Source organism: Macrobrachium rosenbergii, chromosome 53 (assembly GCF_040412425.1).
Source record: "Macrobrachium rosenbergii isolate ZJJX-2024 chromosome 53, ASM4041242v1, whole genome shotgun sequence".
Taxonomy (NCBI): Eukaryota; Metazoa; Arthropoda; class Malacostraca; order Decapoda; family Palaemonidae; genus Macrobrachium; species Macrobrachium rosenbergii.
In genome coordinates this window covers 7,410,722-7,427,900 of record NC_089793.1, presented here as the reverse complement: position 1 = coordinate 7,427,900, position 17,179 = coordinate 7,410,722, and the positions used below count along the sequence as shown (strand labels likewise).

At 34.3% G+C, this 17,179-nt stretch overlaps 1 protein-coding gene across 2 annotated transcripts in view; it reads right to left on the bottom strand.

Annotated features, from left to right (window-relative positions):
- Positions 1-4: 4 nt before the first annotated feature.
- The window catches only part of Lasp (LIM and SH3 domain protein Lasp), a 90,504-nt gene continuing 73,329 nt past the window's right edge, over positions 5-17,179 (bottom strand). Inside the window, exons 4-10 of one of the 2 annotated variants that reach the window (XM_067096592.1) lie at positions 15,999-16,099; positions 14,898-14,977; positions 10,739-11,332; positions 9,498-9,938; positions 4,951-5,072; positions 3,625-3,741; positions 5-2,781 (exon numbers count right to left, since the gene is read on the bottom strand). In XM_067096592.1, coding sequence (XP_066952693.1) covers positions 2,605-2,781; positions 3,625-3,741; positions 4,951-5,072; positions 9,498-9,938; positions 10,739-11,332; positions 14,898-14,977; positions 15,999-16,099 — 1,632 coding nt within the window. In that variant the 3' untranslated portion in view covers positions 5-2,604. The remainder of the gene's footprint in view (positions 2,782-3,624; positions 3,742-4,950; positions 5,073-9,497; positions 9,939-10,738; positions 11,333-14,897; positions 14,978-15,998; positions 16,100-17,179) is intronic. The other variant, XM_067096593.1, reaches the window with a different exon arrangement.

The window sequence follows — 17,179 nt, the reverse complement described above, 5'->3', positions numbered from 1 at the left end:
ATCATGAAGTATATATATTTATGAGTTACAAAGCTCAATTCAAGCATTGATTTTAAAATAAAATTCTAGTTCCAGCTGATGTAGTGGAATAAATTTACAAAAGTACTGAAAATATAGGCCTGGTGAAGAATCTTAAAACCAAATCTTATATATCTTTATATATATAATGCACTTAAAAGTTACTTCCATAGCTGTATATCATTTTAAATATGACTGTTATCATGCATAATGAAACTAAAGATTGAAAAAGGTCATTCTGCATCCAAGGCACTTCACATGTACTTTTCTTCTTAAAAACTGTCGGTATGTATCTGTGTCTGCCTAAACAGTGTATATCTTGTGTGCATACATCTTAATGAATAAAGTGTAATAAGCACACAAAAATATCAGTGTAGCAAAAATAAGAAACTAGAAAATGCAATTTGGTAAGAAATTTTGCCTATTACTGCAAGGCAATTGCAGTTAAAAAAAACCACCAAGAGGCCAAAACTCATACAAAACTCAGTTCCTAGATTCTTTTAACAAGTTCACAGGCTACAATGGATCTATACATTTCATAGGTTGCATAGTTCTGGTAGTGATGTTTTTCCATAGTTTCCCAATTTTGTTCTGTGAAGTGCATTTAGCTTTTTTGTGTGTGTCATGTAATAAATGCTGTACACATACACTGTAAAACCCTCCTTTTATAATGTACTGTTAGTAACATGTTTAACCAAAATATCATAAATACTACTAAACCTCTCTAATAAAAATACACTATGAATAAACAACAAAAGGTAGGTTTTAAGCCACGTCTGTTTCTTTGGGTTATTAGCCCTAAATATTAAAAAATTACTATGGCCTTTTATTTGTACAGTTTATTTTTCTGTGCCATGTCTCATTTTCACCAATGAAATTTAGTTTCATTAAATATAAGGCATATTTTCACTATACAAAGCTACTTGAAAAACTGAAGTTGAATGTGCTAAGTTTACATTTAAACTATCAAAAGCTTATTTTACTGATTTGTGGTTTACTTCCAAATAATAATGTATGCCAATACAGTATTTAATTGAACTAAAAATTTCATTTCTTTAAAATGTCTGCACTTGACATATTTTAGAATTCACAAGGCAATGAAACTTACACTGATAATTTTAAAATGAAAAAGACATTGTTTACTAAAATGGAAAAATTATGCTAGTTACAAATGAAATGCATTAGATTCTTAGATCAAGTGTTGGGTCTTGTACCATAATTGCAACTATGGAATAGCATAAACTTGAGGTACACACGCAAAAGTAAAATTTTACAAATGAATGTGACCAAAAATATGTCTGGGCTTTTCATTTGTTATAAATGATCTTCATTAGTTATAAATGAAACAAAAATGGTACTGTCCTCACATTGAACTACTATACAAAAATCCCTCTTAGCTGGCAATAATGGCACACTTTAACAAATAATTAGTAAAGTTTTATAAAAATATAAAGTACAATATAAGCCCCACTCTTGCAGACAGGAGTACATGTAAAAATCTAATCTAGAAGTTCCTATTACAATTCCACATTCATATACAATAGAACTGGTGATGATGTGAATGGTTAATATACACATGAGTAATATTTCATGAAATTTTTCTTTAATATTAACAATGATTCATGCAGAAAAGCTAGCATAAACTGCATTCATTCTAAACCGAAGAACTGCTCTAAACACAATACATTTAGTAATTTTAGCTTCTCTGGCTATGTATGAAATTCACAACTTAAAAGTATATGAAGGATGCAAATTTGGAAACTAAAGTGAAGCATCATACAGCAATCACATGTCAGCACAACAGATAAATTTTAAATTGACTCTTCCCCAAACAACATTTTGGAATATGTTTCGGTCAAAAGCTAATTCCAAAATAGTCCATGTGACAATAGGTTGTTATGCAAGTATAAAAGTGAATCAAACAGATCTATTAATATACTACAAGAATGGTCAAGAAAGTTACCTTTAGCTCAAATTTTACTTGAGAAGACACAGGAAATAAAGATGAATATTGATGACTGCAAAATATCATACATGAATTTTTTGCTTTCATCATTGTTTACTTGGATTCTGAAAAAAACTCATATATTAACTTGATGCAGAATGAAAAATTATAACCAATTATGAGCTTTCACAAGACCACTAAGAAATAACTTTTGCAAGTCCTTCTTAACTGTTAATAATTACAGACTTTGGTTGAAAAAGTGTTATACTATAATATACTGTAATCAGTCAAAAACAACCATGCAACATCCTAAGTAAACTCAATCACTGCCAAAGAGTAAAGCAATTAAGAAGCTCATTTTTGTAAGGTTATTTGGGAGGGAAGGGAACCTGAAAAGTCACCTATAGTAACCAGAAAAAAACAAAAAAATTCCTACCATCAACTAAAATGATTTTTCAGTTAAAAGATTAAAGGCCAGTAAGAAAATCATCTAATAGCAACATCAATCTAGTCGTGCCTATTAAATTTTTCAATAAAATTTAACAGTTTCATTAACAACTTCCAATGGGATTAATTTCTTTGCCAATATAAGGATCACTTTTTTTAAGATCATAACTGCACATAACAAAAGGGAAGTCAATTCAGCTGACTCGTTCAACATAGTTTGCAGGCAACATCCCCGTTATTCCTGTTCGCTGGATGGTTCCAGTCATCCATCCTTCATCAATGGCTGTACAGTTAATGATAAGATCACCATCTTTGAAGCTAACTTCATCAGTATCAGCAGCTTCATAGTCATACATAGCACGGTAGCATCGCTGTAAGGACGTTAAGTAAAGTTAGGAAAATGATCAGGGTAAAAATGTTCTTAATAAATACAAAAAAACAATTATAATAGTGTACATCAGATAGTAAATAAACAAATGAGAAAGAATAAAATAGTAAAAAAATCCTGTAAATGCATGAAGGTGGCCTCGGGAGCTGATAGGGAGTTAAAGCTTTAAAGAATACTAAATCTAAAGAATTAAATGCCTATAGTGAAATAAAAATAAACAAAATTCGTGATACATGTAACAACAGAAGAAAAGGGAGAGGTCTCAGAAATGTTTAAAGATGGATAACTGGAATAGAGCTGGTGGAAAACACTAATACAGGGAAGGTTATGATTACTGTGACAGGAAAGGAAGCAAATGAAAATATGCAGTCTGCATAATGGCCATGTGTATAAGTGAAGGCAATATTATATATACGGTATTAAACGAAACGTCGCGGAGAAATTCAAACCTACAGAGTATGAATAAAGTTACAGACTTTCATTACCCAGCATATATATGAGTTAATATGTATGAGATGGGAATTGGGAATATGTTATTGTAAAGGGGGGCAGATCCTGTAGAGGGTAGAACATTTGTTACCCTTACATAATCGAGATGGGAGAAAAAAAAAAAGTACCAACAGTGCAATAAAGTGATGAGATACCTCTGTCCAATTGGCAAATAAAGCAAATATACATGTACCATACCAATTTAAACATCTAATATTCCTTTAAAAATTTTTAAAAAATTCACCTCAAATACTGAGTAATTAAGGCTTCATCATACTACAGAAAAAAAAGAGAAGATCGAGCCCAAATTGTATAGAGCTGAAAACTGACAACTTACTCCAAGCTGGGTGGGGGGTGCATTCACTTTGTGGTGCGTAGCATTTGAATTCATCTGGGGAGGTGGAACATGCTGCTGGGCAGGTACCTGATCACCATAAAGGTTACTTCGCTGAATCTGTAAAAAGTTTTGGGGAGTTAATATGTAATACTAAAAATTCTCTAAAATATATTTTCTACAAGAAAAAAAATGTTGATTACAGGTGTGCTGAAATATCCAACTTATTTCATATAAATAAGCATTCTTTCCTTCCCAGAAGACAGTGGAAAAAGCACATTTCTAGCCTAGCTATTTGAAGGGATAATTTTGCTTATAAATGTTACTAATAGTGATGAATTTTTCTTTTAATACAGCCTATTCCTCGGAATATAAAAATCAATATTCTTACCTATGAGGTTCAAACAAAAATGTTTAGTTTTTACAATAAGTCTCAGAGCAAAGTGGGATATATGCACTTAAGAGTCAAAAATTACTTAGTTCACATTAGAGCAAACACTAGACCACTTTTTCAATAACATATGGCTCGACCATGTGAGCTCTCTCAGTACCATATGTATGCTGAATGGCAAAAAGTGAATATCATGTGATGATATCCTTAGTTGTGTTGACTATTGTTGAGGGTGGAAGCACAACAGTCATGACACCTTTGCCTCAATCTCATGTTTTTGGTTCCCATAATTACAACACTACAAGTGTAGTCTGTGTTCATCCACAATGGCATTACATGTGTAAAAAAAATAATTTATTATTTTCTAAGTGCTACATTTTACTTTAAGATGTAAACTGTCTCATTACCCTCCCCATTTGCTTGAATTTCTACTCTTAAGAGCTGAACTGCTTATGTTACAATTACTTAATGACAAAATGTTTCCCAAACAATCCACCAATTTAAGGTAATGTACTGACCTGTTTTCTGTAGTTTATACTTTTTGCTCATACATGATAATAGCTCATTACTTTATTTTGTGTTAAAATATTCAAGTGTACTACTTTTCTAGCTTTCTATAGCCAATCTAGGATAGCTTAGGCTAAGAAATCTCCAGTTGTAACATCCTAACTTATGAACTTTTCACATAGAGACTCATTTTTCAGGGTAAATGCAATGTAATTAATTTTTTGTTTTGTTTTGTAAATGTATGTGTGCCAGGGGGTAGGCTAAGTAAACTGCAAGGTTAGGCTATGGGAGTAAGACATTTTTCATTTAGGCTATGGGAGTAAGACATTTTTCATGTCAGCATTTCAACCCCATGATCTATTAGTGCACTCAAGCGAGATATGAGAAAGTGTGCATTATAAAACAAGCAAATGCACAAAACTGCATAGTACCTGGTAAGTTGTCTCCTGACGATAGCCACCCCCTCCTGCATTAGGCTGACTTATGGAGCCATACTGTTCATTCACTGGATCATAATCTGCTATGCTACCTACACGGCGATTTGGTTGTTGAACTTCAAGGTGAGAGGGGAAAAAAATTAAGAGTCAATGACTGCTTTACACAACATACGGAAGTTCAAGTGTAAGATACTTAAGAAATATACGTATATAATTATGGTACTGAGTCACTGCTGCTGCTTATCTTAATTTTAACACAAAAATGAGAATGAAATCTAAACAATTTCTTTTATACTATAACACTTAAAACTTATTTTCACTTAACAATAATAACAACTGTGATTTATGCATAAATAAAACTGTTCCACTTTTCTGTAAAAGTGCACAAGGTTAAAAGACATGCAAGAACTTAAAAAATGAATACACCACTCTGCTAAACTGCAATCAAGTTCATTATGAATGCTAGAATTCAATCTGTTACAGTATAAAAAGCCTCACACTGCGAATCACCTGCCTGCAAAACAAGACATGCTTTCCTCAAGATCTATGATTGCGTAGATTCTAATTGCACTATACTGTTTGCAGACAAAAGTCTTGATTTCATTATAACTCAAATGTATTTCTGTTAATATACTGTCATTCACTTATCAGCAGTTTATATGCTAAGTCAAAATTCTATTCGAAGTGAAGAAAATCCAAAACCAACAGTTAAAAGTACCATCTAGATTTTATGACTACAGCCTAAATTAAGCAATTAGCCTTATAGGCTACTTAATTCATCAGTTTAAACATTAAAGGCAAACTTATGCCACTACATCATTAGTAATAAACCAAAACTCATTGTAATCACAAAATGTTTCAACTGACAATACCAATGAACCCCTCAACATAATCAAACTGTTTGACCAGCCTAGGATCATCCCACTCAGGCTGAGATGGAGTTGCATGTTGAAAAGATAGCACTTTATTTCCTCCAGTTGGCCAAAATAATTCTAGCCACTCAGGAGGCACCTTCTCAACTTCGTCATACAACTTCCGAAGCTCAGCTATCCAAGAGTTGAGAAAATATACATATGAGTAACCTTAGCAGCAAAATCTTCTGTAGACTTCACAGTACAGAAAGAGAGAGATTCTATTTGAATATAAGAAATAATTGGTCAATACTGCTTGTGGAAATCAAACCTGCATGATTCCACAAAATGTACCATAATAAAGATGAAGTACTTGGTCTTTGGCCTAAATTTTCTATTCCACTCTATTCACGTAGGAATTATTAAAATTTTCTTTTGCAATGTCTTGAGACTGGGCTTCATAATTTTCAAACAGCATTTAAGCATAAAAATAAGAAACTGAAAAGGAATTTCAAGAGGGTGAAAAGATGCTGAGAAAGGTAATACAAATGTTGCTAAATATGATCACTTTAATATCGTTTTAACCAACATCATAATTGTCATATTACATATTATGGAAGCCAGTAATTACAGCAAAGGTTATTTTGATAACTGTCATTACTAAACAGTAAGACTTATATAATTTAACACAGGTATAATTATTTCACCTTGTGTCCTTGGGTTCTTCCCTATTATAATTCTTGGTAAACTTCAGTTATTTAGATACAAGAAAAAAGGGCATGTGATATTTACCCTTAAAACATGAATATCATTGATATGATGCATATAGCATATATATACTACTGATTTTGATGAAATTATGAAATTCAATTCCTCCCCACCCAATCTGGTGCTTGTAAATTTTTTTGAGTATTTCAATTTTCAAAAACAAAAAGTGCGAAACATAAGACAGAATAAAAATTTATTTCAGTAACTATATGTCAGTTATTTTCTAGGTTTGTGATGCTTACATGTGGAAATAGACATAAAAGTTTTGCATCAAATCTCATTTTGTATAGGATTTCAAAAACACTACTCTGGAATAAGAATAGATTCTGACCTATAATTATATACGGTACTGGTTTGCTGGCCCTAGAACGCATGGCAAACTTTCTTGACACATGAGACTAAATACACCTAACACTGCACTCCAAAACCAGGTTGATGTCACCACCACTTTGCTCCAAAGAGTTGCTTTTCTACAAGAAAACACTTTTTTGAAACAGATTGGAAGGAGACCCTCTTTTAAACAACCTGAAAATTACTACTAAATAAGTTGAGTTTAATTTGTAGTAAGCCTTCTCAATCTTCCAAATTTGTATTTTCTTGCTATTACTTCTGTCTGCAAGTAACAGTCCAGACCAAAGTAACAGCAAAAACAAAATACTACTTAGGAAGGTTGAAAAGATTCATATTAAATATTACTGTAATGAATTACTGCAAGCCCTGGTATCAAATGATGTGTAGCCAAACAGAAACAGCAAATAAACAATATAAGGAACACCTCACCGATACCATTTGGCTGACCATGGCTTAAAACTACAATAGCTTAAAACAATACTGTACACTACAGTGAACAGATCTAACCACATTTAAAACAATATGTGATGAACAATATAAATGTTTTTGCCTATGTTCCACAGTGTGCCCCATCCAACACCTTACTCTATAAATATACTAAAATAGGGCTTACCCTGCCAAACAATTTGAGTCCAAAGGTGTCATCTTTGAAAACTCGAAACTTCTTCACTGTACAAGGCAATTTTATACAGCAAAATATGCAGCATAATATATACACTAAAATCAAAGACAAGCATCACTTGCAGTGACTAAACATGGCAGCCTAGGCCCAACCATCATCACACTATGGTAAAGCAAGCAAGCAAGACAAACTGTATACGTACCCTTGTACTATTCCAATAATCCAGAAATCTAGGCCAGCATATGTCTACAGAAGATTTTTGCCTTGTGCCACAATATATTTCACTATCTACTAATCAAAACTCAAAGATATATACAAGCTACTTTCAGTGGAGAACATGCCTCAGAAAAGTGTAGGTGTCTTGTAAGGAATGAGGACAGTAGTGTGTCTTTTACAAGATAAAAGTGCAGAGCACAGAAGCAAAGGTTATTAAATATTTTCATAAGTACTTTGACCAAAGCACCAATTGAAATTTCTAAACTTATCCTGCAGACCAGTAATGTTTAAAGAGTAAGGTTTAAAGAGAAATTTCCCTAAGTTAAGTTATAGTAACAAGAAATGATTTTTGTCCTCATCACAAAACTTCAGCGCTGCCAAATGCCATTTTCTGGTAAAAAAGGAGTTCTTTACGCCAATTTAATACTTAAAGGATACCAAAATATATTTAAAATCAATAAATGCACTCTTATACAATAAACCTTGTGTGAAAATTGGTATCAGATACTAATCAGATGCTGCTAATTTATTTCAAAGAAATGTGTCAGAGGAAAATTATAATGGGAAAATTCACATTTAGCTAGGAATTTTTATAGATTTTAAAAACAAAAAAAACAGTTAATCATAATTAAGCTCTTGCAGGGATAAACACCAACCTTGCAGACCTTCAACTTTATGGTTACCTTGCCTAACCCATGCACTTGTACCACACTTCAGTCCTGAACATTTCAAGTGGTGAAGTGAGCAATTAATAATATAAAAACTCTCCTACTAGCATTGTTCTATAAAACTACCAGCACCCACTATATGCCCAAATATAAAGTACACCAAATAGTTTGGCATACTCTATACAGTACACATAACAAAGTGAAATGCAGTAGTGTGCCACACAAATTCATCCTCACTGAATCCCCTAGCACAAATTACAGAAACGCAAACTGAGTTGGTGAGTGGACAAATATGGTGGGTCAGGTTTCATCGGTAGGGGCATATAGAACTCAAAAACAAGAATGGCTATTGGCCAAGTGTGCCCAATAGCCTGTAACAAGGCAAGGGGTGCAATGGATCACTGAGAAAACAGAAACAAAACACTCTCAGTAGAAAAGGAATCAAGATGTACAAAGGAAAATTGAAGAGATGAAAGATTTAAAGCCCAGGCAGAGGCAAGCAGGAAACAGATAGAGAGGTATATAAGAAAAAATTAATTGAAAAAATAGTTTTTCAATCCTTCACAAAAATAACAAAGGATACATCCTACAAGTAAGACTTTACAGAAACCAGAAACTTCATTCATTCAGTACAGAAGGTAGTTTTAGGGTCGGCAGAATTCAAGTTTAAAAAGATAATTGGTCTTGAGAAATAAATATGTGACACATCACAGGTGTACAGGTTTGAAAAATGTCTGTGTGCTCTGGTTTAGAAGGAGTCTGAAAGCAGTAACTGTTCTCCACTCATTACTAAACTATTGAAACTTAAATTCAAATTAAAATAGGCACAGGAATACCATACCATGTCCATATAAGTCTATTAGACAGAAAAGAAAAAAATAGAATAGCACCTAACACTAGAGGAAGATATAGTAAATGAAATTAAAGTACAGTTCAGCAATATAAAATTTAACATTTTTATAAATACTTCACTATAAAAGAGCCTGAAAAAACTTAGCATATTTTACATCATGCTTTGACTTTCAGTATATATTGCAGTCTACCTTCTGATAAAAAGATGCTTACCTGGTCCTGTCTGACTTGAGTAGATAAGCGTTTGCGAAGTGCGGGCTGAATAGGGAGAGTTATGATTGGTATCATGGTGCAAGTTCTGTGGTGGGTGATGGTGGTAACTCTGTGGATTTTGCTTTGGTCTTTGCTGTTGCTGATGATGATAAGGTTGAGGCTGTTGTTGGTGATGCTGGTGATGGAGGAAAGATGTGGTAGAAGATTGGGGAGGGTGACGGTGTTGGGAGGATGGGGGAGGCCCAGAGTATTGTTGGTGGTGTGGCGGCTGCTGCTGCTGCTGCTGCTGCTGCTGCTGCTGTTGCTGTTGCTGCTGCTGTTGAAGTTGCATATGATGTTTCTGCATCTGCTGGTGCTGTTGCTGCTGCTGCTGTTGTTGCATCTGATGCTGCAGCTGCTGTTCCTGCTGCCGTTTACTTTCCTCTCGGTGTGGGGCTCCAGCTACCACAAATAAACAGTCAAGCTCAACCCCCAACACAAACATCATGCACAGTATTACTATATTATGAGCAAACCTATAATCAAGATGGAAAGCAAAATCCCCTGAGTCTTTTTAGTAATTATACCTTTGTCTTCTCAAAGGCTCAATTTGCCTTCAATAACTATATAGTAAGTTCTTCTAAGGGGGCTTTCTATCTTTCCATGCATGGGATTGGGCAGGAAAACTGTCAAAACATGTGACTGAGTAACTGTTAACATAAACACAGTATGCCCCTACTTTTCTAAACATGACATACACAGAGCTACGTGTTAAGTAACTGGACCTAAATTTAATTTTCATGCTTTCTGAAGTGTTTATGCACATATAACACTCTAATGTAAGGCCTTGAAGCAGGTATGTCTACCTCTAACTATATAACTAAGGACCTTGACTATCCTGAACCTACTTAAAAAGTATCTGTTAGTGACATTGTAGAAGCTAGTAACCAATGGCCATGTGAGTACCTGTTACAGTCAATCCTGCAAATTAACTATGTATTTGCTAGTATTGTCAATACATGACTTACCTGTCACAACATCAAAGTGTGAAGTAAATAAAGTGTCCAGTGTCATGAAGAACATTAATAGATAATCCCATACAGCATAACCCAAAATCAACCTTAATGACCAACATTTGAAGAATACACTTACATGCAAAGGAAATAATGAGCACAGAGTTAAGACAGAATATAATACATGAGACAGACAGAAGCAAAGCAAAACAAAGAAATACAGAAATGTAAGAAAATCACAATTCTTACTTGCATAGTGGCTGTTAATTGGATAATTGGATTGTGAAGAAGCAGCACCGTGCTTGTTAGTGCTATAATAAGACCCACTTGAACCATTTGTCGGTTTTCCTGAATACCGATTATTGAGAGCATTCTGTCCACCCGCTGGGTTGGGAGGGTAATGACCGCTCTGCTCGATATATTCTGGAGCATAATGGGTGTTGGCATTGTGGATTTGCAGACCTGAGGGGGTATTGTAATCGGGAGGAGGATTAGGATTTTCGTTAAACCTAGAATAGGGAGGATGGTGATTCAAATCGCGAGAAAAATAGCCTTGGGTCTCTGGAATATAATGAGTAACGGAATTAAGGGGTTCTTGTACAGGTGGGGTGTACTGGCGGCGGTGTTTTGCAGGTGGAGACTGAGCCTGTGATACCTGGTGAGAATGAGTAAAAGATGGAGGTGGGGGGTGGGAGTGCATAGAGGAGTCACTGCGAATCACCTTTCGTGAGTCATAACCAAAACCATGGCTCTCTCTCTGTAAATGGGGGAGTTTGGTTGGGTGGACAGAAGCATTGGCTGGGACTAAATCTTCTCCATGTGCCCTATGACAGGGGTGGCGCTCTGGAATGGTACATCAAGGTCTTAGTTCCTTAGTTGTGTAGTGTTAGGTCCAAAGCCATTCTACATCTGGACCCTTAAAGGCATAACCTAAGTATATGCCTTTGGTTCTTGGCATGCTAAGTGACAGTGTGTACACCAAATAAAACAAGTCTATTACAAGAAAAAAAAAATGCATTGTGCCAAATAAGTACAGTACTATCTCCACAATGGGTTCTAATACCTGATGTTTTTTGTAATGTACATGCTCAAAACTAAGTCCAAACATGAATCATGTGAAACTGTCATAAAAGAGTACACGTGTACAACACTCTCACCTAACACTCCAGAGAACACACAAAAACTACAAAACTGTTTATAAGTCAAGCGTCTAAATAGACAGCGACATCTGTTAATAAAGTACTACCCTACAAATAGCCAAAATAATTGAAAAGATCACTACACCTTTACTAAAGCAACCCATTTCTCACAAATCTTTAAATACTGAATTAAAATATTTCTACCATACAGTACTCTGCAGTAAATAATATATCCTGATTAAGCAGCAGCTAAATTTTTCAACAATTTATACCTCAATCACTAAATAATTTAATGTTTAATTACATCAATCAAATACAATATCCATTTTACGTACTGTATGTGTGTTGAAATACGAGGCCTGGCATTGCTCGTACAGTTTCAATCCCATCGGCAGAGTAATTTTCCATGCTAAACCTAGGCATACAACTATGCTTCCATTAACATCGAACAGTTTATGTATACTGTAGAGAACTAACATACACTAACTGCCAGGTTGTTAAGATTTTAAAAATCTTAGGCTTTTGTTGATAGAGGGTGCTTGGTACAGTTTTTATCAAGAAAATTATTTGAAACTAGTTATTGAGAAAATATTTAGGTATCCTTTCCTCTTTGTTTCTCAAGTAATCACATAACAGAACATTAGTATCAATCAATGATTCAGCAGCCAACGCAATACAGACATTTTCCATTATAGTTTCGTACAATAGCCCCCTCATTTAGGTTTCCATAATCTGTCATTTTCCATTTTAAAGTAATACATGGCTGTAGTGGCTTGCTAACAGAAATACACTAACATTACTTTTATCCAACATAATCAAAATATACTGAGTAGTTATCCTATCAACTGGGTCTAAGAATATCTGCCAAAGTACTCATTTCACAAACTTACAATGCACCTATCCAATCATTCAACATATTTTATTGAATATCTTATCATTCACAGTAATAATCAAACAAACTATTACACAACTACAAAACTGCTGCAAATTACAAGTACAGTACAGGTACTGTCATGGAGCAAAACATGATATTATATGCTTTGCAAATTATCAATTAATGAAATAGCTTACCACAGGCTTCCCTTTCCTAAGCTTTGTTTCCCCCTCTGATAATATTCCCTGAGTTCAAATAATTAAAAACCTGTCTAAACTGAAACTTTCATTAATACTCATTCCCTGTTTTATGAGAGCAATGAAATCATGGTAACATTCAAGATAATAAAATAGGTGAAAGTTTGTGCAGTAAAATAATCTTTACTGAACTGAAACAAACCCTTCAGAAATATTTCTTTTTTATTAGTATCTGAGGCACTTCATTTCTGGAAATACAAACAGGTAATGACTAGTTTTTCAGCAATGCTTTTTTATTCCATAGGACAACTTCATGTTATATTTGGAAAGTTTAAGGCACTCCGATTTTCTCTCTCAACTCAACAGCATGCAAAGAATATCACATGCTTCAATAATATTATAAAGATTTACTCATCTGTTTAAAAGGTCGTCTTTACTTATTTTTTGCAATGTATTGCAGAATTTACTTCATGATACTACCCCACTGTTTATTTCACTTTTTACGTAAAATATGCAAATCTCAGACTCAAAATTGGGCAAACAACCTAAAAACTACACAAAAAATGCAAACATCCTTTAACTGTCAATACACAGATATTTTACCCACTCACTGTACCTTAGTTCTTATGCAAGAGGTATGGACCATATATTTTTCCTGTGTAACTGTTTATTCATTTCTATGACACTTTAAAGCTTTCTTCCAGGTTGCCTTTTAGGCAATTTGTACTTCAACAATCTGTATGAAAGGTGGGTGTAAGACCTATGACCACCTCTTCTGCACAAATTTAATTAAAAAATTCTTGATGTCTGTTTAGGTGGCCTTCAGCCTCTACACAACAACATGCCACTTCCATCTATGGAACAGTTTTGTGGTCTTTGTTTCTTCAAGATAAAAAAAAAAGAAAAAGAAATTCACACCAATAAGACAATATAGAAAATGCTAAATTGTTTTAATGTCCCTCATCTCTTTCAGAAGGCAAGATTCATTACTTCTTGGCCAAGTCTAAATAGCATGGATACAAGTATTTATCATAAAAAGTCTATGAAAATTCAAGATACTGCATAGGAAAAGTAAAAACAAAAAAATTTCATAAACACCAATTCTTTAGTGCCTAATTCTCATAATACAAGGAATGAGTGAATATTGTACATATTCTGCCTATTTCCTACTCTGCCAGCTGTTTTCTGCCAAGCATCCCTGACTACTTCTGTACTGCACAGTTTACTCTTGTACTTTCAAAATGGAACTCCATTCACCTAATTTATTTTTGAAGAACCTTCATGCATAACAAGTCACTCCTTACATGCATTCAAGACACACCTGATACCCCTCCTGAATCCTGTAAGCCATGCAAGTTTATCGACATGCTTCTATACACCAAAGTCGCCAAGGACAAGAAAAAGAGAGCTTTAAGGGTAAAGTCAGTAAGTACAAGCAGCATCATTAACAGCTTTTATTTTAAGCTATTAGCAATAGCAATTTCTCTTCCTTTTTCCCTCTAAGGTAATTTCATTATCATTTGGGAGATATTATAAGCTCAGGCATTACTAAAATATTTAGATACAGCATATACTTTTTTAAGCAATAGAAAACATCACAGCATCATCATACATTACCTACATCTGAGTTGCATTTCAAAAGAAAGCTGTTTCTACAGTTTTATGACAAAAGCATTTTACGGAGCAATTTTCACACATTGCATTAGTAATATTAACACTATATCTACCCTGTGAATCAAAGCAACAGGTAGCTAACTAAAATGACACACACACAAAGAAGAACACAATCAAGAAGATTTTGGCTCACATTACAAGGTAAAAAAACCTTGAGAAACGAAATATTTCTTCTCACTTCAAAGACACATCGACATGCAATGTGCCGATGTTCTGCAATACTTCTTACCATCTCTTCCATGTCAATGCTACTGCATCTCACTGATGTTGCTTAATGGAAAAATGGCTGTCACACAGTACAGGTAATGCTAATGTCCTAACAACAGTAAGATACTGTACAGTATCATACTGCATGGTACTCATATAATCCTAAAATCACAAGTGGTAAATTAAAAAAAAAAAAGGTAACAATATATGTATATAAGAAACTGACGGTATAGTACTGTAATACACAATTAACAGCTGTAAATAGAAATGATAAATGACTGTACAAAATTATAAGGCGCTGGGTGACATACTGATACCTTCATCATTGTCTCCTGGTTCTAATCTCTTCCGTTCCATTTCCTCTTTTTTGGCCAACTCGCCATGGTAGGCAACATTACTGGAAAAACAGATGATTTGACATCAACATCACTATTACGGGCAAATTCCATAAAACAAGTCAAATTAGATCTGAATTTCAAAATAATAAAACCTACAATTTCAATTTAGTTATGTTAATGAGGTAGTAAATTCTCCAGTACTATTACAGTATAGGTTCTGCACTGGAAACTGTTGAAATCAGGCTTTTTATTATCATTATTGCCTGCAATAATAATTATACATTCTGCAATGAAAGAAGACAAAATGGATACCAGTGTTGCAAAACAAGAAATATGTGCTCTGCATGTTTTGTAAACTAAATCATAAGCAGTGAAGAAAACTGAATGTAAGATTCTAATCAATGATTTTTTATACACAAACTAAACATGATTTGACAGTAACATAATGACTCCTACTACCTTATTATTCCTGTTTATGATAAAGTATTTTCTTAAACTGAGTTAAAAACACTTGTAATACTTCATCTTTCAATTCACTCAATGCAAGTTGTTATTCCATAAGGGAAATTACAAATACGAGAAATATGCATAATGCTAAATTTCCCATACAAGTTTCATCATATAAAACTGAAGCCCAAACCTTGGTTAATTTTCCCTTACAAGTAAGAGCATACCTGCCTACCCTCTAGCAACTGGCAGTGCTATTTCAAGGTTCAGTTCAGTTAGTAATGAACTATGTTACTTGACTGATTGATTGAATATAGAATTTCGGCCACAGGCCAGGCACTGGGACCTATGAGGTCATTCAGTGCTGAAATGGAAATTGACAGTAAAAGGTTTGAAAGGTGTAGCAGAAGGAAAATCTTGCAGATGCACTATGAATCAACTGTTAGGAGAGAGTGGAAAGTAAGGTGGAAAAAAGAGAATATGAAAGGAGGTATAATAAAAGAAATGAAAGGGGTTGCAGGTAGGGGCTGAAGGCACGCTGCAAAGAACCATAATTACTGCCTACAGTGCACTGCCTGGGGTGCACTGATGGCACTATCCCCCTACGGGGACAATGTTACTTTTTTCAGTTACCTGATAATCTGAGTATTCTTTTTCAGCCGTTGAGTTTCAGGGTCGTCTGCCACTTGGGTAAATTTCGCCTTGTTCTTCTCGAAATCAGCGTGGTATTGTACCTGAAAGAGAAATGTTACATTATTTACTGGGCCTGACCACTGCATGCAATGTATGTAAGCACTACTATATATTTATATATTGGTGACAAATTTTGAAGTTGGCTCTGCTTTTCTACAACACGTAGAGTAAAACATCAGCTGACACAAATTTATAAATGAATAATACAAGTATATTAATTGCAGTATGTAAGAGAATACACCAGTCTGCTAATCTATAAATACAAACATTCCCATTCTTATGCCTATCTAACTTATCTTGAAAGAAAACTTATGTTCCAGAGAAAGAAACAGTTGCATTAACTCAGCCTTTGTCTTTACTAAGTTTTATCAGTTCCATTAAGAAAAATTACATCACTACTCATGCATGTATCTTCAAACTCTTAACTAATTAACTGAAACCTAGGCAGAGAATATAAAAAGACCAAGCTATCTGTAAAATCCAGGTCATTTCTTGACACCTGTTACTACAGTTAACTCTACTGACTACTATTTATTCCTTCTACCCAAAATTTTTTATGTTATATTTTCATTAAGATTCCTTCTTCAGACAAACAATAATATGAAATGCACTTCCAAGAGGCTACCAGCCCTCTTATACACAGGTCCTAATCTCGGCTTTCATTTCAAAGATGGCTATGATGATATATCTGTCCTGTGCATTCAAAGATGGCTATGATGATATATCTGTCCTGTGCAATCACTTAATGACAACATAAAATATCTCTACATATATACAGGTAGTTTTCACTGCATAAACATTAACCACCAGGCATCCATACATGCAATCTATTAATATGGACCAACCCAACAACAACATACTGTTAAAACAGTAACAGAAATATCAAAGCCATATTATATATATAAATTGTTCTATAAAATGTGACAGAGGGAAAAAAGATAGCGTGTGTTTTTTGTGTAAGTACACGAGTCCCATTCCTAGAGAGAGAGAGAGAGAGGAGAGAGAGAGAGAGAGAGAGAGAGAGAGAGAGAGAGAGAGAGAGAGAGAGAGAGAGAGACTCCTAAGTAGGATGGCAGGTAGCTACAGGACGTCCCAAACTGAGCAGCAACATTCTCGATGAT